This window comes from Pararge aegeria, chromosome 25 (assembly GCF_905163445.1).
Source record: "Pararge aegeria chromosome 25, ilParAegt1.1, whole genome shotgun sequence".
NCBI classification, from domain to species: domain Eukaryota; kingdom Metazoa; phylum Arthropoda; class Insecta; order Lepidoptera; family Nymphalidae; genus Pararge; species Pararge aegeria.
In genome coordinates, this window is record NC_053204.1 from 8,080,110 (window position 1) to 8,102,675 (window position 22,566).

At 36.9% G+C, this 22,566-nt stretch overlaps 3 protein-coding genes across 3 annotated transcripts in view; 1 reads left to right on the top strand and 2 right to left on the bottom strand.

Annotated features, from left to right (window-relative positions):
• Nucleotides 1-432: 432 nt before the first annotated feature.
• Nucleotides 433-2,659, bottom strand: LOC120634704. The gene is made up of 3 exons (XM_039905476.1): nucleotides 2,146-2,659; nucleotides 1,411-1,666; nucleotides 433-714 (listed from the first exon to the last, which is right to left on the bottom strand). The coding sequence occupies exons 1-3, from the start codon at nucleotides 2,500-2,502 to the stop codon at nucleotides 623-625; spliced, it is 705 nt and encodes a 234-aa protein (XP_039761410.1). The 5' UTR covers nucleotides 2,503-2,659; the 3' UTR covers nucleotides 433-622.
• Nucleotides 2,660-2,937: 278 nt separating this feature from the next.
• LOC120634703 (macro domain-containing protein CT2219-like) lies at nucleotides 2,938-6,018 on the bottom strand. Its single transcript, XM_039905475.1, has 4 exons — nucleotides 5,599-6,018; nucleotides 4,639-4,731; nucleotides 3,987-4,062; nucleotides 2,938-3,316 (listed from the first exon to the last, which is right to left on the bottom strand). Exons 1-4 carry the CDS (start codon nucleotides 5,947-5,949, stop codon nucleotides 3,012-3,014), a joined length of 825 nt encoding a protein of 274 aa, XP_039761409.1. The 5' UTR covers nucleotides 5,950-6,018; the 3' UTR covers nucleotides 2,938-3,011.
• Nucleotides 6,019-6,334: 316 nt separating this feature from the next.
• Nucleotides 6,335-22,566, top strand: part of LOC120634702 (neutral alpha-glucosidase AB) — a 30,851-nt gene continuing 14,619 nt past the window's right edge. Inside the window, exons 1-9 of the mRNA XM_039905474.1 lie at nucleotides 6,335-6,488; nucleotides 6,600-6,834; nucleotides 8,931-9,058; nucleotides 10,059-10,275; nucleotides 14,916-15,027; nucleotides 15,665-15,809; nucleotides 16,291-16,428; nucleotides 18,074-18,182; nucleotides 21,897-22,036. Coding sequence (XP_039761408.1) covers nucleotides 6,601-6,834; nucleotides 8,931-9,058; nucleotides 10,059-10,275; nucleotides 14,916-15,027; nucleotides 15,665-15,809; nucleotides 16,291-16,428; nucleotides 18,074-18,182; nucleotides 21,897-22,036 — 1,223 coding nt within the window. The 5' untranslated portion in view covers nucleotides 6,335-6,488; nucleotide 6,600. The remainder of the gene's footprint in view (nucleotides 6,489-6,599; nucleotides 6,835-8,930; nucleotides 9,059-10,058; nucleotides 10,276-14,915; nucleotides 15,028-15,664; nucleotides 15,810-16,290; nucleotides 16,429-18,073; nucleotides 18,183-21,896; nucleotides 22,037-22,566) is intronic.

Sequence of the window (22,566 nt, forward strand, 5' to 3'; positions counted from 1 at the left end):
TTACAAAATTTTAACTTTGCAATACTTTGATTCGTAATCATTGCATTTACATCCTTGAGAGGCCATCCATAAATTAGGTCACACGATTAAGCCGTGTGGCAGCTAATTCACATGTATCAATCAAAAGAAATTAAACTCTAAACTTCGACTCATTAAGTTTACAGAGTAGAAAATATTCGATTTTCTGCTTTAAAAATTTGTTTTTTACATTAAAATGATTTGGTGATATAAATATTTTTTTAAAACTGTTAATACCTCTAATTTCTTTGGAAATTAGAAACTATGTGACGTCACACAGTTTGCGTTACGCGTATAAAAACGTGATATGTGTGACGTAATTTATGCACCAGATAATTCTCTTGTAATGTGTACGCCAGAGTAAAATGGAACTTATACTCAAAAGCTCAAATTTGTCGTTGCTTCTAAATCGGAGCAACATAAGGTCCATTTTACTTTAGATAACTTACATTTGGCATATGTTCACGGATCAAGTAGCGCGTTTAGAACGCCAGAATTTCGTCAGCACAATTCAATCTTTCCTAGTACTAAATGGAACACAGGTTATAATAATTTGATTAATTATTATTTGTGCTTACAATTTTTTTTTTTAATTTATCAACTATCATTTCTTTGGTACCTTGCATTTTTTAAATTTTCCCCCTTTCTTCTTTTTTATGGGTATGTTGTATTTCATTTTTTCTGTTTTTGATGGCTCTGTAAAAGTTAATTTACTTCAGAAAATAAACATTGCTGCTTCACTGCTGGCTAGCTCTGATGTGGGCTTAAACACATTTTAATGAATAACTCATGATCAAGTTAAACATTGTGTGGAGTTTTCTATAGAGTTCTCAAATGCGTGTAAAGTCTACTAATCTGTATTTGGCTAAAATGGCGGCTTACAGCCTTAACCCCTCATTCTGAGAGTTAATGTGTTGATAAAGATTTGTGAATAAATGGGACCCATCACTTTAAATGCCTTCCAAGATACCCAGGTGCGCAACACACTTTCTCTTAATCTGGAAATTTGTCTGAGGGGATGCTTTGGTCATGCTTAGTTACTTACAAAGACTTGTCGCCAACAATTTGTTTCGGTATGATAAGGAATTTGGATTTAAAATAGTGCATACCTCTTGCAGACTAGGCTGCTCTTATCTTAAAACTGTTTCATCAAATATAATAAGAATTTTGTTTTGAATTTTAAATCACTCTGACAATTAGTTCAAACAATATTCAGGCCACTTTTTTATTCACGCACACAGTTCTGCCAATTTTTTGCAGATTTGGTGATTTTTTATTTCAATAGTTTCTGCATTTGAGTCTGTTCCAATAAGATATAACACATAATACTCCATACAACCTATAGTTGACAACCATTAAAATAGAAAGCAAATAATTAAAAAATGAACTTACTCGACTCTAACACACCACTTTTATTTAACCTCTTCTTCTTTTCTTCCTCATGCAACTTTACATGTTTTACCAAGTTGTATAAAAACTTGAATCTTTGCGGACATTTTGCACATGCATACATCAAGTCCTGGTCATCACTCTCACCGTGTGTTTGATGTAAAGATGTTATGTACTTTTCTGAATGTTTTATCACACCGCCTGGTAAGATTTCTAATGTTGGCCAACTGTCTGGATTGGAAGCGTAAAATTCTGCTGTCTGCAAATAAATTATAATATCAAGTAAATATTGACACAAAAGTAAAACAACCACGTTAACTCTTTTACAAAGAAATGGATACATGGCCTACAAAATTATAGTCTTCGACATAAGTGATGATGCAGTCTATGATTGTATCGGGCTGACCTCTTAGGGGTATACAGTCTTATTAATATATCCAAAATTGTTTTCTATTTGGTATTGAACTGGAATTCTAAATTGTTTTTGGGCTTGTCTTTGTCAGTAGGGTAACAACGGCTGAAGCCTCCCAAGCCTCTGAACAGAAAACGTATTAGAGTGTGTGCACACACAGACATAGCGCTTGGACTTCTAAACACTTTTTACATGCTGGTTAGTTGACATCTCAATAAAGTGATAATTAACTGGATTAATGCAATAACTTGCAGAATCATCGAGATTCACTACACCAATACCCTCATATCTTAACACTAGGTTAGTGCTAGTATATTTATACATACCTTGCATCTATCATTCTCTAAAACTTGATTCTCAATCAAGTCTTCCACTTCCTCTGAATGTATAGACACCATGCTTCCTATATTAGAGTCCTCGTCATTGAATACGCAACTATAATCGTGGTCAATCATTCTGTTTATATACGGCGAGGTATTGAGTAAGTAAGCTTCGGAATTTCTATGTGGTTGCACATCTTCCATTCTAACAAGAGTGACATTCTCCAGGTCTTCATTACACTCCAGAGGGCTTGTCGAGGACATTGCCGTGTTATTCATCGACTGCGATACAATGTTTTCGCGAATTTGTGATAGTTTTACCCCAAGAGTATGGAATTGTTTATTGTGTTCCACAAATTTCATATAAAGAGTTAAAAATAAAACCTGTTAATTCGTTTATAGCTTTAAAGTTTTTGAAACTGTATCAAGCTGGACATAAACACGTAAAGCATCGTAAATAAGTAACTGAACATAGGATAAGCCTATTTAGAATATATGAAAATATTTAGACCACTTCTACTCTAAAATATGTAGGTAGCATTTAAGTCATTGTGACGTTCTACGTCACTTTCTGACAAATCTCAAAATTTTCCTTTTGTACAGATTAAATAGTTAGTCGTTTAGAAAAAATTTGAGTGTATTTAAAAAAAACCAAAGGTCTATGGTAAGTTTTGTACCAAAACCGGCATAGAGTTTGTATTTTCATTGAACTGTGGTAATAATAAATAATGATTACTCTTCCGAATGAGCAGAAATAATTTTGTATAGCATGTAGGCAAATTCGTCAATAAAACAATGTTAATTCAGATATGAATTTATTTAGCTGTTGTTTTCTATTTAACCCAAAGAAAAATCCTTAGTATAAGTAATACTCAGTAATTACCTTCGTGTATAGGGAAGTACATTTGCATCAATGTTTCATAAATTTCTACATCGATGGGCATAAATGTGCAGAAAATTATTCTTTCCATGTTGCTATTGTTTTCTAGAAACTTCCGTGCCGTAGATAGAGCAATGTGAGCAGCGAGACGATTAGGAAATCCATATATCCCAGTGGAGATGCATGGGAAGGCAATAGATTCGAGCTTATGTTGTGAAGCATATGCAAGACTATTTTCATAACATGATTTGAGGTTCGGCGCTGATCCGTTTTGAGGCCCAACTGTGTGAATAACATCTAAAAAAAATTGAAATAAATATATTTTTTAAGTATTCTGCTAACTAAATTGTCAGTACCAGCCCAAAGTTGTAGTTATAGTAATTGTTAAAGGCCACCAACCTGCTTTGGAATATGTATGGGTCAATTTTTGTACAAGACAAGGCTTTTTTGTCTCTAATTTCATCTCTCCTAAGATGCCTGTGTCCAGCAGGGGTGGGACATTCATTGGCTAATGATGATGAAATTATTTTTCATAACCACCATTTTTCTATTTATGTATTTATTACATGGTTTGGTATGGTTTTTTTGTAAACAACTTGGCCAATTCTGAAGTGGATTCTTGTGTTCAACAATTATCACCTTACAGCAGCCTATATTTGCATTTGATATTTAAATCAATTTACAGTAAACAGACTCCATTCCATTGTGTACTGTGAACATTGGTCAGGTAACTTATTAATGTGTTCTCCCAAGTCCCAGGGTTTTTATCTTCCTATTCTTTAATGGATATAATGTTCAATATTTAAAAAACTCTTTATTCATTTAGGCCCGTCACTGGCACTTATGAAGCCTTTTTAAATATATGCTTGCATAATTATTGTGAGACAACTTAAACCTAAAGCTACGAGGGTTCCCAACAATAGTCTATGTCTTGAGCCCACAACAAATTTAAAGATTAAAAACTTACACTTGGCAGGTAAATTGTACCCTCCTGTGATTCTTGCCTCGCCTGTAGGACATCCTCCAAGGGAGTTACATTCTTGCTGCAAAGATATTAAACATATATTAAATACTTTTTTAAAAATAATTGCAACTAAACAGACAGCCCACCTGATGGTAATATTGTTGCAATTAGGTACTTACCTGTAGTATAGTATTTTTAGAATTGAATATCCATTCCTACTCATTTTAATTGAATTGCTTATAATATTTTTGTTAAAAGTGTGCCATTTTGGATTTTTGATCATAAGCATAAAACATGTAAGCGCAAAGTTGCATACACATTATCAATTTCGTATTTTTTTTAATCTATGGTTTCTCCTAATTTATTTTTGAATAAAATAAAAAGTTACTTTTGGTCACCATCAATAGCCTATCACAGTCCACTGCTGGAATAAAAACTTCTCCCAAAGGAGTGGTTTGCCCATAATCATCTCACTGGGCAGACAGGTTGCTGATAGCAACGGATGGTAGTTGTAACCCAGAAAACGCTGCTTCCCATTCTTTGCTATATTCTCTTAGTCGCCTCTTACAACACCTGCGGGAGGGATGGTCACATATGTTTTCTGATCTGCCTTCACAACTCAGATTGGTCAACAAGAGCAAAATCAATGAATTACTTGTAGCAATGGTCCAGCAGCACGATGTATGGCTCCGTCAACTCCACCACCGGCTTTTAGCATGGAATTTGCGGCATTCACTATTGCATCCACCTACACAATGATTTAAAATTTTAGTAGACATTTACTTGTGCATTGGAGAGCATGTTAAGCTATTGGCACTAGATATTCTCACTGTGTGAATAACCAGTTTTGGTTGTTGAAATCAATCAATCCACATTGTAGCAGTATAAATAAATAAATAAATATATTACGACAATACACACATCGCCACCAAGCCCCAAAGTAAGCATAGCTTGTGTTATGGGTACTACGATGACTATTTTTATGAATAATATACATAAATACTTAGAATATATATATAAAAACTCCCAGACACTGAAAAACATTCATGCTCATCACACAAACATTTTCCAGTTGTGGGAATCGAAACCACAGCCTTGGGCTCAGAAAGCAGGGTCGCTGCAAACTGCGCCAATCGGCCGTTAAATCCACAGTATATATCCACTATGGTGTAGGAAGATGATATATAATTGTTTTGTCTATGAATATGGCAGGTCAGACTCGCAGTTACAATGATGACACAGAGTGGCAATAAATCCAGTCCTTAATATAGAATCCTTACTTATACTATAAATGTATGTTTGTTTGTCCTTCCTTTACACCCTAAGCTCACACACCATTCATCTTGATTTTTGGCGAAGAATTAGTTGAAAGGATGGAGAGTAATATAGCAATTTTTATCTCTGGAAAAAAAGCGGATCTCATGTCAAAACCGCAATAAATGAGAATGAAGACCGCTGGTAAGATCATTACAGAAATCAAGGTCCTATATGTTTGATTCTAAAAAAAAAACTTTTTAGTAATGTAAATAAACGTAATTGTTCTTTTGGAATATCATATTGAATATTTAATATAATACACAAAAATACATTTACAACAGTGTAAATTTTGAATTACCTCCAACTTAGTTATATCGCCTTTAAAAATAGAAACTTTATCAGCAAGTTCTTTATTCTTCTCCGAATCTATTTTTATCTTTCGGAATTCGGTTACATCTTCAGCGACAGGTTTCTTTGCCTCTAAACCATTGTTTTTCACAAAATATTTACACCACGACTCGACTTTATTGACAACAATGTAGTCGGTGGATTTATATAATTTTCTTTTCTCCTCTAAAGGCAAAGACGCAACCCGTTCCTTTTCAGACTCCCATTTCGTGCTCATTTTAAGTATTGAATTTAAACAACTCTGTTGAATACTACACGCAATTTGAACTTTATGAAAGCTACGAAACCTCAAAACCGGCATTTGTCTATAATTTTTTTGGTTTACCCCAAGATAACATCTGATGTCCTTGACCTTCAGGTCACGTCACACGTCTTTCTTTGAAATCGACATTGACAGTATCTATGCGGTAACATTTTTTTTCTTCAATCTTAGATTAGCTTTAGGTCCCAGTTTTTTTGATTGTTCGGGCCTGGTATATAGTATGATTTTTGAGACAAAACCTTATATCTTAGATATAATGAACCGATTAATGAAATAAGAAAATATACATATTTTTATGTTTACATGACATAGGCACTTTAAATGTAAGAAAATATATATTTATTCAACTTCAATCGTTCTAAAAATCAAGAATACACGGCTGACATATAAACAAAAAAAGATTTTGATATAAAAAAATTGTCGAGCGAAATACATCCACGTAACGCAGGCGTGCTTTTATTTGGATTTCAGTCGAATTCCATCATTAAATCACCACAAAACAGTAATGTCGAGTTAAAGAGGACATTTTCCCATCACCTTGTCATAATTATTGCTAAGGAAACAATTCATACGATCAGGTATGAGCTAAAATATCATGTTACTAACTTGCTTTGTGAACCGGCGTTGTTATTAGATAAATTGCTATTTCTTTCTTTAGTTTTAAGTGTAATTTTCTATTTTTCTTGTAGGATGAAGGCTTTAAGTCTTCTTCTGATCGCGGCGTTTGGGCTAAGTGGGAGTTTGGCCGTCGATAGAAACAACTTCAAAACCTGCGAACAGTCAGGTTTTTGCAAGCGTCTCCGAGGATTTAAACCCGAAAAATCTCAGTATGCTTTAAATGTGGATAGTGTTTTTGTTCACGGCAACGTTCTCTCGGCGGAAGTGTTCACTGTTGACCATGATGATGACAAAAAAAATATTCTGGTGAGCAACTCTTTGTTTCTATTGATACTGCTTTGCAAATGTTATTTGACATCTTGTCACAAATTATAATGTAAATATGTAAGCATATCAATTTATATTTCGTAAAATTCTTAGTATAATAATGTATTAAATAAATTTAAAAGAAGATATCTATTTGCCTTATTAATATCACGAATATGAAAGTGTCTTTATCCTTAATTTACGCCCTAACTTAGCAACCAACGATTTTATGGTTGAATGGATGTAGAGTAACATAGGCTTCTCTATCCCAGGAACAGTTTCTCATAGGATTTGTAAAAATTCATACCAAATGCAGTCAAAACTGCAGGCAACAGTTAGTATTTTGTAACAGTTGTAACATTACAAGCTAAAAGAAACTTAAGGCATTGTAAGAGTTTTAAAAAGCCTACCCTTAAGTATTTGTAGTTTGTTCTGGAGATTTTCTTCAGTTTATATCATCTGCATACCCTGTGCATACCCTCAATGCATGCCACTGGTATAATTATGCTGCTAGTACTTACTACTTATTTATTAAACCCTACTTGGGTATAATAAATAAATCAATCTTCAAATTGGCTCTGCACAAGCTGGCAAAGGCAGGAGACAAAATTTTCATCCCCACATTATATTGTTGGCATGGGATTAGTTTACTTGCCAAGGAGAAGCTTATACTTGTTTTTTATTACATCTATATTGTCTTTGTCTATCATAGAATTAGAAAAATACAGAACACATTCCGCCATTATTGCATGAATTGCATTGTGTCAAAAAACAGTGAAAAATCTACGTCTGACTTCAGACCCGAGAATTTTGCGAGCTCACAATGTTTTTCTCATTTTCGAATATTAAATATAAAATAATTACTGTTAACTGCAAGTACTGTTTGATTAACATTACTAAAGCAGAGTGGTTAATGATGCTTTAATATTAGTCACGTATACAGTGTCTGTATGTTCTTTATTCTGTCATCTATTACACCTGTGTGCCCATGCTTATAGTGTGGATATATTTGTAAGAAGATAAACTTTTAGTTCTTTCCCCTGTGAAATAATGTCTCCTGCCCATACTAGCTGAGTTAATGAGCATAAATTTTAATCACCTCACAAGGGATCAACTTGTGTGGCTATTAACTGATATGTTGTGTAACCTATCAATTATAAAGGTAGGGTGCAATGATCAGAAATTGATAAAAATATATTATTGGACAACTGATGTCAATCAATACTTTCTTATCATAGAGAACACTTCCATGTTACAAAATAGGTATTATAGGGTCTTTATCTTTATATTGAACATCTAGCCATGTCTTTGTTAGGACATATTACTTGTTTATTTAAAAGCAATGAAGTAAATTGTATAGGTCATTAGTGAGAACTTTTTTTGTATACAACAGACAGAGTTGTTGTCATTGGAAATTCTTTATTCTTCTGAAGGGCTAGCACGGGCAGGAGACAAAAATTATATCCCGCGATTATATCACCTGACAGAGGATATAATTAACATGTCCACCTGCTAAAGCATGGGAACATGAAATATGAGAAGTTAGCTCCCGTTTATTACACATATGTTATTTGGATATTATTTCCACTTGTGCGCCAGTGCTCTGAGAGTTGATAAAGCTGTGAGAGGAGATAAATTTTTATCCTATCCTTAGGGATATAATTGTTTCCTGCCCATGCTAGCCGCGCTGAAGAGGCTTAACATGCTTTTGGGCTAAAAAGTATTCTTCTTTACTCTCTATTCCTCTCCTCTCCTCCATAGCCACTTGACCTAAGTAAAGCAAGGTAAGTAGAGATGCAATTTAAGATGGCAATTATTATCAAGCTGTGATCCGTTTCTTCTCTATATTTTGGGGGAATACTAAATCACTTGTAGGCACATGTTTGTTGGTAGGGTGGTGACTAGCCAAAGAGGAGACTAATGATGGGGAAATTTAGAAATTCTATATTTCCATATTGTCTCTGGAGGGGTATGAACCCAGAACCCTCCCATTGATAAGAATGTCACAAATCGATTTACTACTACTATTTTGTACTATATCAGTTTTTAAAAATTAATTATCAGTGTGTGTTTATAAAGTTTATAATTTTCAACAGTGGCGCTACGCCCTGCGGCTGTCCGCGCTTGCAGATGGCACCTTCCGAGTGGAAATGGATGAGGCGGAACCCCTGTACCCTCGGTATAGGACTCAGATTGCCCTCGAGGGTGAACCGAAGGGTGATGGGTAAGGTTTATATTGTTTACAAACTTCTGTACCCAATGGATGAGAACTGGACCCTATTACTATAACGAAGTTATCACCGACCCTTTCAATTATGTGAACATATCTGTACGAACGATTTATAAGTGCCTGTGATAGGCCTACATGAATAAAGAAATTTTGAATTTTAATTTACTGTCTGTAATGTATGTACTGAAATGAATTCAGTTTGAATTTTTTCAAAGAATGCAAATTAGAATACAGCTGTCACCACCCAGTGGAGTGGGCTTCTTACCAGAGTATGCGAACAGCGGGAAGATTACCAGAAATTCTCCTATGTCAATTTTAGTGTAGGCAGTGCTTTTGTGAATGTACGAAGTGCACGCCGTTGTCACCTCTATGCTTCCCGGGAGTGTCGTACGAGGCGACTAAAGGAATATAACTGATAATGGGCAGCAGCGTCCTCTGTACTATACACTGAAATCAATAACTCGTTAACTGCCTATTGCAGTGTGGTTATTATAGGCAAACCGATGGGATAGGCTTTTAGATCAGCAGTGGACTGCTATTAATGTATAAGATGTGGTAGCCCATTGGGTAGGAGCTCGACTTCACTTTCTGGGGGCCGAGTTCGAATCCCAGCACGCACCTATAACATTTCTATCGAAAAAAAATAAAAAATATCACTTTGCTTCGACGGTGAAGGAAAAAATCGCGAGGAAACCTGCATGCCTGAGAGGAATAGTTAACCTCAATGTAGTTTAACAGACGATTATTGACCTTGTTTATACGTAATTGGCTCTACATACCTGAGAATTTTCCATAATGTTCTCAAAGGTGTAAAGTCCACCGATCCGAACCGGGTCAGCGTGGTGGACTACGGACTACCCCTTCTCATTGTGGGAGGAGACCCGTGCTCTGTTGTGGGTCGATATGATGATGATGATGTTTAATGTATAATCTACTTCCGCCTCTCAAGCACGCGGCCGTATTTGAAAATCTAATACTATTATATTCTTTACAGATTAAAATTGATCTCAAACGAGAATGGCAAGTTGACCCTTTCCAACACTCAGGGTCACAAAGTGGTGATAACAATAGAACCGTTGAAGATCGAGTTTGTCGACCATACGGGTGAAGTGGCTGTTGTGTTGAACGAGAACTCGCAGTTGGTGGTTGAGCCACTTAGGGTGAGGAGAGAGAAGATTGGTGATGACGATGAACAGGGGAATATTGTTGAAGTGAGTATAACCTTAGCTAAAAACTTATAAACTACTAGCTGTTGCCCGCGACTTAGTCGGCGTCTGATTTTGTTTTTTGATGTGACATTCAATTTAGTTGTAGTTCTAAAAAAATTAAAGTATTCAGTATCGCTGAGCCTTAAATGAGGGGTTTGCTGCTGTCCGCTGACGAGTTCTGTCCTCTATCTCCAACCACATGCATCAAATCTACACAAAGTTTGGGCAAAATTAAACTCATATTATATAAACTCTATAGTACAAAAATATTTTTTTAAATCGGTTATAATTTGTCGGAGTTATGTTGTAAAACTGTCAAACACTTTCATCCCCTTTCCCAAAGGATTCGAGCTTAATGTCGGGATAAAAAGTATCCTATATTACTTCTAACACTTCTAAGAATATGTGTAAAAACTTTCATGAGGATCGGTTAAGTAGTTTTTGCGTTAAAGCGTAACTAACAAACTTACATTGACATTTATAATATTAGTAGGGATTAAATACTACACTTCTAACTGTAAAAGGTTACTTTGTTTTAAGTAATTAAATATTATCAGTAAATAAATTATCAGTGAAGACAAACACCTGCATGCCTGATAGTTCTCCATATTGTTCTCAAAAGTGTGTGGAGTCCACCAGTACCGCACTGGGCCAGCGTGGTGGACCACGGCCTTAACCCATTCTCATTGTGGGAGGAGACCCGTGCCCTGCAGTGGGCCGGTAATGGGTTGGTGATGATACTAATCTTGTACTGTGTCTTTTCTTTTGACAAGAAAGGAAAAGACACAGTACAAGCTTTTAGGCTTGCCCTTTTCCTTTGACAAGAAATTAAAAAAAATATTCACTACGCCTCCAAGCCCGCTCGAGCCGTGTAAATCTGGGTTACTCTTCGTAACCAAGTTCATTATTCGACAAAAAAATCATCATCATTTCGTACCATCTGTAGTAAATACTAAATATAAGCTGTGATAGCGCAGTGGGTAAGACCTCGATTTCAATTTCGGGGGGCCGAGTTCGAATCCCACTCTAACTTTTCTAAGTTATGTGCGTTTTAAGTGAAAATATCACTTCGATGGTGAAAGAAAACATCGTGAGGAAACCTGCATGAGAGTTCTTCATAATGTTTTCAGAGGTATCTAGAGTCCACCAATCCGCACTGGGCCAGCGTGGTGGACTACGGCCTTAACCCCTTCTGATGATGTAGTAAATTTATTGGTCATAAAAAAATCAAAATTTTACTAATCAGCGAAATCCAGTAATGAGTACTATAATATCGGGTTGTTAAAAATTTAGTAAATTTTGGTTCTTAGCTATTTTTTCTTATTTATTACGCGCTGGGCGGTTAAGTTATCTTTCAGAAAACGGTGTTAAACTAGAATTTTGTAATATTAAGAGTGTGACAACCCTATGGAGGATACTACAGTTTTTCTAGGAATAATGTTAGATTCTGAACTTCAATGGGCCCCTCATGTAAATAATTTATCGAACAGGCTTAGTTCCGCTGCCTATGCGGTAAAGAAGTTACGCAATATGACCGACGTAGAAACTGCTAGACTGGTATATTTTAGTTACTTTCACAGCATTATGTCATATGGAAATTTTACTTTGGAGTAATGCTGATGATATTAACACTATTTTCGTGCTGCAGAAGAACCTTTTCTTTTTGCTAAACTTTTGGAACCCTCGTAACTTTAGTTTTAAATTTACGAATGTGGTTATCGCCATCATCTCACTACCGTGTAATTCTTACGTACGAATCAAAAGTGCCACCTATGGGCCTACTTGAATAAATATGTCTTTGGCTTTGACTTTGACTATGCATCGCGATTTTTGGCTTGTTTACATAAATGATACATCGAGTATTTCTATTCTATATGTTAATTGAACCGAAATTGTACCGAATGAAATCTTTGAGATTTTTCTCAATAAGTTTAAAGTTTATATAAAACGTAAGCTTACAGAAAAATCCTATTATAATAATGTTAAGGATTACTTAAACGATAAAAAAACTTGGGTGTGAATTTCTCTAGCTTCAAAGCTTAATATAAATTTACTGTGAGATGGTGATAACAAAAAAAATTAACCCGGCTAAATTTATTGTGGGCTCTTCTTAGACCAGCTAGCTTTAGGTTTAGGCAAACGAAGTTATCACCACCCCCTTACAATTATGTAAACATATATGTATGAACGCTTCATAAGTGACTGTGATAGGCTTACATAAATAAAGTAATTTTGAATTTGAATGTATTTCGTTATACTTGAATATATAATTCGTGTACCATTAATCTTAAACTCATTGATCTTATAAGTTATCTCATTACGTGACTGATAGCATTCGCCATTTATCTCAAGTATTAAACTGTTATGTCAGGAAAAGTTATTAAACATCACGCAGCTTTGTTTGCAACTAAACTAGCGTCAAGTGGTTGTTTTATTCCACTACGTTAGCCTTTGACTGCGATCTCACCGGGTGGTAAGTAAAGATGGTAGCGTGCTAACCTGTTAGGGGGTATGGTAGTTATTTTTTAATAATAATAATAATAATTCTTGATTCGGTATCTATGACCCATCTTAACTACTCTATAACATATTTCTAGTTTAAAATAAACGTACATCCCTTTCCACGCGACATCTTACCGGAACGCTTAACCGCTTAGCGGCACGACTTTGTCGGTAAGGTGGCCTCCCAGACAATAATAAATATTTTATTAGAGGTATGGCAGTTATATTATACATTGCAGTGGCGTGCATAGAGGGTATGCACAGGGTCCGAGTTATATCCGAGTTATAAAAAACTTAAGGATTAGCATTTTAAGACTTATTAAAAGGCTACCCTTAAGTATTTATAACTCTTACTCGAGATTTTCTTCATTTTATATCATCTGCATACACTGTGCATACCCTCTATGCACGCCACTGATACATTGGTAACAGATTAGAGGTAATGACCTCTAAGCTATATTTAGATGGCATTGCAACGGAGCGGTAAATCGTTAGGTGGCAATCTTAGCCTCCAGACCAGAGAATATTTCGATTCCCACAACTGAAAAATGTTTGTGTGACGAACATGAATGTTTTTCAGTGTCTGGGTGTTTAACTGTATATTATAAGTATTTTTGTGAATTATATTCATAAAAATATTCATCAGCTAGACCGAAGTTCACCACGCTGGCCCAGTGCAGATTGGTGGACTTCAAACACCTTTGAGAACATTATGGAGAACTCTCAGTTATGCAGAACCCAAAACCCACCTAGAAGAAATTATGCTCTATTACGTATGAACAGGGTCCATAATCGTGTATTAAACTACATTGAGGTTAACGATTCCTAATTATATTCTATTTACATTACATTAATTGCGTACGTGAGGCCAACGGTTCAGCCGATTTGTCATAATATTGTTATCACTGTTAAACGTGTTATAAAACTAATTTATGTGTATTAAATAAGCTGACCTAATACTTGTTGTGAGTCCACCATTCCACACTGATCCGGCGTGGTGGACTACGGCCTAACCCTTCTCATTGTGGGAGGAGACCCGTGCCCTGTAGTGGGTTGATATGATGCTGATGAATTAGAGACAGATAGATACAGATTTTGACGACCTGCGTGGCGCAACGGTGAGCGCTATGAATTTAGTAGGGGGTCCCGTGTTCGATTTACGGCAGGGGCAATTTGAAATGTTAATTTTCCCTGGTCTGGTCTAGTGGGAGGCTTTGGCAGTGGCTAGTTACAACCCTACCGACAAAGACGTGCCGCTAGGCGATTTCGTGTTCCGGTGTGATGTCGCGTAGAAACCGATTATATTCAGGTGTGATTGCGGTCAAGCGCTAGTCTATAGTTACATAAAAAAAAAAGACCTCCACAGCTGGACATAGGTCTTTTGTACGGTCTTGTGCCTCTTGGGTCCGGCGCTTACCTGCGACTTACGTAAAATTAATAAATATACTACGACAATACACTCATCGCCATCTAATCCTAAAGTAAGCGTAGCTTGTGTTGTGCGTACTTAGATAACCGTTGAATAATTGAATGAATAATATACATAAATATTTATAATATACTAGCGTACCCAGCCCGCTTCGCCGGGCTAGATTTGCATTTTTGCTTTTTGATTTGCTTTATTTTATTTAAACAATAAACTTACATAATTAAATTTTTAATTTAAGTCTCATAATACATATATTTAATCATTTATTTCTCTCCGTATTCATTATCTTCTCGAGCGGGTGAAGATCATTATCTACACCCATGTATATCAGTATCATTCTTATCATTTATACAAAAACATATCGGGCTCAAGTTAATGTAGTAAATAAAAGCTGTATTTGACAGTTTGACAGTTCAAAAATAGGAGTGCTCCGATCGTCACCAAACTTTACAGGATTACACGCCAGGTCAATTCGGAGATTCCCTGAAAGTTTCATTGAAATCGGTCCAGCCGTTTCGGAGCCTATACGGAACATACCCACACACTTTCTCTTTTATATACATAGATAGATAATCACCCAGACACCGAAAAACGTTTCTGTTTATAACACAAATGTTGTCCAGTTGTGGGAATCGAACCCACGGCCTTGGACACAGAAGGCAGGGTCGCTGCCCTGCCCGATGATGATATGATAACTCACTTGTTGTTCTAGGAGGAGGAAGGCGCTTGGAGTGAGAACTTTAAAGGGCATCACGACAGCAAGCCTCGCGGCAACGAAGCAATTTCGCTCGACGTATCCTTCCCAGGGGCCAACCATGTTTACGGTTAGTGCATTATTCTTTTTGTTTTATATGGACAGTGGCTGACAGCCGACTTTGATGTATACTAATATTAAGTGTGTGTGGTGGTTTGTGCGCGTGTGTTAGTAAGTAGGAATTAAGTTCGATTCAATTTATGATTTTTACGGTTTTTTTGTTTTTGAATTTAATTTTGTTGTATAATTTTCGCTTGGTAGGTACTTATTACTACTCCCACTGCCACTCCGACAGCCACATCCACTCGCACTCCCACACCCACTCGCACTCCCACAGCCACTAGCACTCCCACTGCCACTCCGACAGCCACACCCACTCGCACTCCCACAGCCGCTAGCACTCCCACTGCCAATCCGACAGCCACATCCACTCGCACTCCCAGAGCCATTAGCACTCCCACTGCCACTCCGACAGCCACACCCACTCGCACTCCCACAGCCGCTAGTACTCCCACTGCCACTCCGACAGCCACACCCACTCGCACTCCCACAGCCACTACCACTGCCACACCCAACAATTTATGGCCCGACCCGATTCAAACCCAACAGCACGTGATTCGTAGTTTAACATGCTAACCATTATACCAACAAGGCTGTCAGAAACAAAAAAAATATACGAATCAGATAAATATAAATATGTTTGGCAGGTATACCGGAGCACACAGACAACTTTTACCTCAAGACGACCACGTCCGGCGAGCCCTACCGTCTCTACAACCTCGACGTGTTCGAATACGAACTGGACAGTCCCATGGCCATATACGGGGCAGTTCCTGTTCTGTATTCACACAGGTGAGGCAGTTTTCCTAATATTCATCATCATCATCACAGTGGCGTGCACTTGGTTTCTTACCATGGTATGCATACACCAGGAAGATTGCATAAAACGGCACAAATTATCCTCCTATTCGAGTTATAATATTAATGTTAGGGTATGCAGTGCTTTTGTTCATGTATGGAGTGCACGCCACTGCATCATCGTCATCATCAGCATCATCGTCATCATCATCATCATCATCATCATCATCATCATCATCATCATCATCATCATCGTCATCATCATCATATCAACCCATTACTGGGCCACTACAGCGCACGAGTCTCCTCCCACAATGAGAAGGGGTTAAGGCCGTAGTCCACCACGCTGGCCCATTGCGGATTGGTGGACTCCACACAGTATGCAGGTTTCCTCACGATGTTTTCCATCACCGTTAAAGCAAGTGATAATACTTTATAATATTTTTTATGGATTTGGTATTTTTTTTTGTCGCAGTTCAAAGCGCTCCTCTGGCGTATTCTGGCACAACTCCGCGGAGACCTGGGTCGACGTAGTGAACTTCAGCGAGAGTACCGTGGTCTCCTCACTAGTCAATTTCATGACGGGTGGACAAAAGCAACGCGTTGATGCGAGGTACGAACACTCATAAAGCACCTAAAGCCACCAGCTCCAGGCATACTGGAAACAGCTGGGTAGAAATAGAATAGAAATAGTATTTATTTGCTTGAGTATAAGATGTAGTTCACAATAACTTTCTTGTTTCAACGAATTCTACAATTTCGGCGCAAATATACAAATATATGCGCATGCGCATATAATTGTATCAATCATGATAATTATTAAAAATGTCATTTAAAAGTATTCACTATTAATAGCTACACATATAAAACGCCTAAAACGAACTGACGTTCTCGAAAAAAACTATTTTTGTTTCAACGTTTTCTACAATTTCGGCGCATATATACAAATATATCGTCTGTTACTGTCCAATAACTCACCCAGCACATCTGATTATAGTCACGCGACTAATTGCAGATAATAATAATAAAAAAAAACAATCTATTAAATTTTGAATTTACTAAAAACAATGTCACATATATAATAATATGATTGAAAAAAAAATAAGAATAAATAAATATTAATTACAATTTATCATATAAGTTACAAGTTAGTAATTACAAGTTGATAGCCGATTAGCGCAGTGGGTGGCGACCCTGCTTTCTGAGCTCGAGCCCGTGGAACTACTGGAAAATGTTTGTGAGATGAACATTGATATTTTTCAGTTTCTGGGTGCTTATCTGTATATTATAAGTTTTTCTATGTATTCATAAAAATATTCATCAGCTATCTTAGTACCCATAACACAAGCTACTCTTACTTGCGGTCCAGATGGCGACGTGTGTATTGTCGTAGTATATTTTTTTTATTTATTTATTAAAAACTCATTGATAGCATCCTTTCAAATCAATGCAATACGATGATCTCCACACAATTCGGCCGATTGGCGCAGTTTGCAGCGATCCTGCTTTCTGAGTCCAAGGCCTTGGGTTCGATTCCCACAACTGGAAAATGTTCGTGTGATGAGCATGAATGTTTTTCAGTGTCTGGGTGCTTATCTGTATATTATAAGTTTTTCTATGTATTCATAAAAATATTCATCAGCTACCTTAGTACCCATAACACAAGCTACTCTTACTTGCGGTCCAGATGGCGACGTGTGTATTGTCGTAGTATATTTTTTTTATTTATTTATTAAAAACTCATTGATAGCATCCTTTCAAATCAATGCAATACGATGATCTCCACACAATTCATCAAAGTGTTGGGACAAGCCTTGACACCGCTGTTTAAAAACTATCAAAAAAGAAAAATAATATATTTTTCTTTTTTTTTTGAACTAAAGAAGCAGCTACTCCAGACACACCTCTGTACTCGCTACGTCTGTATTAGCTTATAATAATATAACAGTAAAAATTTGTTGTTGCGGTTATTTCATAAGTTACTTCATAAATTTTATGATGAATGAATGAATTCACTTTTACTGTACCCCAAAGCAAAAAGTCGTTACAGAGATATAAACATAGAGCAAGAGAGTGATGACATAAATAAAATAAAAAAAACCGGTCAAGTCGGACTCGCGCACTAATAGTTCCGCACCAAAGGGCTAAATTATGACCCTATATACCCTATAAGTCTCCACTGTCCGTCCGTCAGCCGTCCGTTTTATCTAAAGGTATATGTAACCCTTAAAACTTTAAAATGTCGTTTTGTCCACCAGATTCATGAGTGAGTCCGGCATTGTGGACGTATTCGTGCTACTGGGTGAGAAGCCGGCAGACGTGTTCCGGCAATACACCATCCTCACTGGAGTCGCGCCAATACCACCCGTAAGTGAATTTTTTTTTAAATATTTTTTTTATATTGCTTACTCCAAAATTACTTACTGTTAAATTTACGGTAAGATGGTAACCAACGATAGTGGAGTTCCGCCAATACACCATCCTCATCTGCTTGGTCCGTCTCTGGTGGTGCATAGGGCCCTTTAGAGATCTGAATTGGAAATGGTTTGGAATTTGGAATTGGAAAACGGCACTTGTTACTCCGTCCGGCCCTCAATTATTGCCATAAAAAAAATCGCCAAAGTGGTAGCCGACATACAGGATGTTTGGTGCATCGTGTGCCAAATCGAATCTGATGATTGGAGGGGTCTTTGGCTATCTCTTCAGCCCTCGTAAAAAAATCTTGCTCAAACGGTTTTTTTTATACTGATTTTAAATTGTTTTTTTAAAAATTGTAAAAATTCTACATTTAAATTTTAATAAAAAATAAAGTTGTTAAGTATTAATTAATTTTCTTTTTAATCTTTAATTTGTAACGTTTTACGCTTCTTTTGAAACTAGAATTACACGCCAGCAACATCTAGTTTTTGTTTTACAGCCCCGCAAAGTTTTTTTTACGTAAAAAAATAAGCTTGAACGTCAACTTTCGGTTTTAATAAAAAAAAAACTAAAAGTGATCATGTTCTTCCAATTTTTTTAAAACATCTCTGGACTGTCCCCTTTCTAATGGTGTGCAATATGCCATGAAAAGTAATTAGTAACATCACTAATTTTCAAATTTTCTAAACTTGGTCGCAATTTTCTAATATTCAACAGGTGAAAGAAAAACAAGGGTTTGCGTAAATAACACTCACAATTCACAAGGCAGATGACATTTTCTGTCTCTTTCATAAAGTTATACGCCCGTTGTTCGTTTAAACAGGCAAAAATAGTTTTTTCACTCTAGTGAAGCGAAATCTATCTTCTATTCCTTTCTTGCATAGTGCAAACCTGTTTGAACCAATCGCGAACGGGCCCCGCGTCGCGTCGACACGGCGGCCATCTTATTTTTTAGTCGAGACATCACTGCCTCTGCTGCCTAACGTGTGTGCTAGCTTACTGTACTCCACGATTCTTTTATTTAGTTTTCGTTAAGTTTTGTTGTTTTTTGTTACGTTTTATTTACTTTTGGTGTTATTGTTAAACTTTGTTGACTTTTTTGTTGTTGCAATGACGACATACTCTAACGAGGAATATGCGGACATCATAATGGTTTATGGTGCAGCCCGTGGTGTCGCTCGTGCAGCGCAACGACTTTACCAGGAACGCTTTCCTGGTCGACGATTACCTGGCCGCAGAGTCTTCCAAGACACATACCGACGTTTACGCGAGACTGGGAGTGTCAATTTTCATGAACCAAGGGGACATGTTGTGCGACATAATGTTGAAGTGGACGAGAGAATACTGGCACTTTTTGAGGAAGACGACACAAGAAGCATTAGATATGTGGCGGCACAACTTGATATTTCAATATGGAAAGTGTGGAAAGTCCTTCGACAAAACGAAAAATATCCATTCCACGAGACTCCGGTTCAAGGTACGTAATTTAAAACCTTTGTTTGACGTTGCCTTTGTTTAGCAGGTATCCATAATCTTCTAGTGCAATTAATTACTGCTCAAGGGGAATTAAAAAGATTTTTGGTTGTTGCAGGTCTTGAGGGTGGCGACTTTGACAGACGAATGCACTTTTGTCGGTTTTTGTTACACACAGATGTGGATAATCCTGATTTTTTAAAAAGAATACTGTGGACTGACGAATCCAAATTTACCAGAGAAGGGATTCTTAACTTGCACAATTTACACCATTGGGCACCGAAACGGCAAAACCCACATGCCAAAAGACAGCAATCTTTTCAAAGACGGTTTAGTGTGAACGTTTGGGCAGGAGTGATTGGGAATCAGGTAATTGGACCGCACTACCTGCCTGATAACTTAAATGGCGATAATTATTTAGAGTTCCTGCAAAATGATCTGCCGGAATTATTGGCCGAGGTGCCCGTGTTTAATGAAGATGTGCCCATAGTATTTCAAAATGACGGCTGTCCCGCGCATTGGCGTTTAACTGTGAGGGAATACCTCGATAATGTGTTCCCCAATTCGTGGATTGGGCGCGATGGGCCTATTGCATGGCCTCCACGTTCCCCAGACTTAACTCCGTTAGATTTTTATGTCTGGGGACGTGCCAAAGAGCTAGTATACGCCACAGAAGTCCCAACGAGGGAGGTACTAATACAACGCATAGAAGCGGCCTTCGGTACAATTAAGAACGAAATACGGCTTCGGACTACAACTGTAACAATACGTCAAAGATGTCGGGGCCTGCATTCGAAACAGGGGTGAACAATTTGAGCAGAATTTGTAAAAATTATGAAATAAATGTTTCAAATGCAATGTATTATTTTTATTTCAAGTAAAACCTACGAAATTTAAAAATTTTACCTGCTTGTGAGTTTTATTTACGCAAAAACTTGTTTTTCTTTCATCTGTTGAATATTAGAAAATTGTGACTAAGTTTAGAAAATTTGAAAATTAGTGATGTTACTAATTACTTTTCATGGCATATTGCACACCATTAGAAAGGGGACAGTCCAGAGATGTTTTAAAAAAATTGGAAGAACATGATCACTTTTAGTTTTTTTTTTATTAAAACCGAAAGTTGACGTTCAAGCTTATTTTTTTACGTAAAAAAAACTTTGCGGGGCTGTAAAACAAAAACTAGATGTTGCTGGCGTGTAATTCTAGTTTCAAAAGAAGCGTAAAACGTTACAAATTAAAGATTAAAAAGAAAATTAATTAATACTTAACAACTTTATTTTTTATTAAAATTTAAATGTAGAATTTTTACAATTTTTAAAAAAACAATTTAAAATCAGTATAAAAAAAACCGTTTGAGCAAGATTTTTTTACGAGGGCTGAAGAGATAGCCAAAGACCCCTCCAATCATCAGATTCGATTTGGCACACGATGCACCAAACATCCGGTATACAACGTCCAACCGAATTACGTAATACTGTTGTATTGTACTGTACTTTAATTAATATACTTATACAGTACAGTATAAGTATATTTCATAAAGAATCACGCTGTAAAAATATTAAATCAAAAGAAGCAATATTTATTTTTCCATACAAACTAATTCAAAACATTCTAAGTTTTTATTATGACAACCCTCTTGAAGTTCAAAGACCGACACGCGCATAGTACCTACGCATCGCGACGCGTAAGTAATAAAGTGACAGGAATTTTAATTTAGCATGTTATGTTAGGGCGGTACCTGATTTCTTTAAACTATGGCAGTGGTTTACTCAAAAACTATAAGCGTTTCGGTTTCACAGAGAAGTCCCAAAGGCAGGGAATAATGTACCTTAAAAGCCTGTGGAGTAATATTCCAGTTTTCATTAACATGTTGTAAAGATTTATTATCTCTCTCTCTGGTCGTCTCCTCATCACTGAAGATCGAGGTCTTGGTCAGACCTCTACTTCGAGTGGGTGGAAACTGTCTCCATCGGCTTCTTTTGGAGACCATTTTGTCTATAAAAGTGGCACAAATTTGACTCTTTCAACTAGTCAGCCCATCTCGTTGGGGACCGGCCTCTGGGTCTTTTGCCATCGGTGTTGCCCGTTGCGGTGTTCGGTGTAAAGATTTATTATATTACTGTGTAAAGTCGTGATAGCCTTCTATTGACCCATAATCAGCAATCAAAACGTTCCATTTGTTTCCAGAAATTCTCACTGGCATACCACCAATCTCGATGGAACTATATGGACGAAGTTGACTTAAGGACAGTTGATGAGGGATTCGACGAGCATGACATCCCCGCCGATGCTCTATGGCTGGACATTGAATACACCGACAAAAAGAAGTAAGTGTAAGACAAAAAGATTGTAAAATTATAAAAAAAGAAAAGTGTCTTCTCTTTTTTTATTTTTTTATTTGTAATTCTTTATAAGTCTTTTTAACTTCACTTGGAGCAATTATCAATTTTATAAATTTAATATGCATATCAAAATTTTCGGAACCGCCAGGATTTGAACCTGCGACTCTCTGGCAATCGCGGCCTGAGAGCTTTTTCCAATTAAGCTACGGCTCTCCTACTACACCGAACGGTGTTACTTCCGAAAAGTGTTTCATTGTCATCATCATCTTCATATCAGTCCATATTAATGGCCCGCTAGGCGCGGGTCCCTCCCACAATGAGAAAGGTTTGGACCCGAGTCCACGACGCTGACCCATGAGAACATTATGGCGAACTCACAGGCATGCAGGTTTACTCGCGAAGTTTCCCTTCACCGTTGAAGAAAGTTATGTTTTAGTTGCTTAAAACGGACATAACTTAGAAAAAGGTATAGGCGCGGGCTGGGATTTGAACACGGCCCCTGGAACTGAAGCCGA

Coding starts and splice junctions, on each gene's coding strand:
- LOC120634704 (XM_039905476.1), bottom strand. CDS start 2,502: ATGAAATTTGTGGAACACAATAAACAATTCCATACTCTTGGGGTAAAA. Junction 1,667..2,145: donor TAGAGAATGATAGATGCAAG/GTATGTATAAAT, acceptor ATTTATTTGCAG/ACAGCAGAATTTTACGCTTC. Junction 715..1,410: donor AAGTGGTGTGTTAGAGTCGA/GTAAGTTCATTT, acceptor TAACTTTTACAG/AGCCATCAAAAACAGAAAAA.
- LOC120634703 (XM_039905475.1), bottom strand. CDS start 5,949: ATGCCGGTTTTGAGGTTTCGTAGCTTTCATAAAGTTCAAATTGCGTGT. Junction 4,063..4,638: donor CTGCTGGACCATTGCTACAA/GTAATTCATTGA, acceptor ATATCTTTGCAG/CAAGAATGTAACTCCCTTGG. Junction 3,317..3,986: donor GTACAATTTACCTGCCAAGT/GTAAGTTTTTAA, acceptor AATTTTTTTTAG/ATGTTATTCACACAGTTGGG.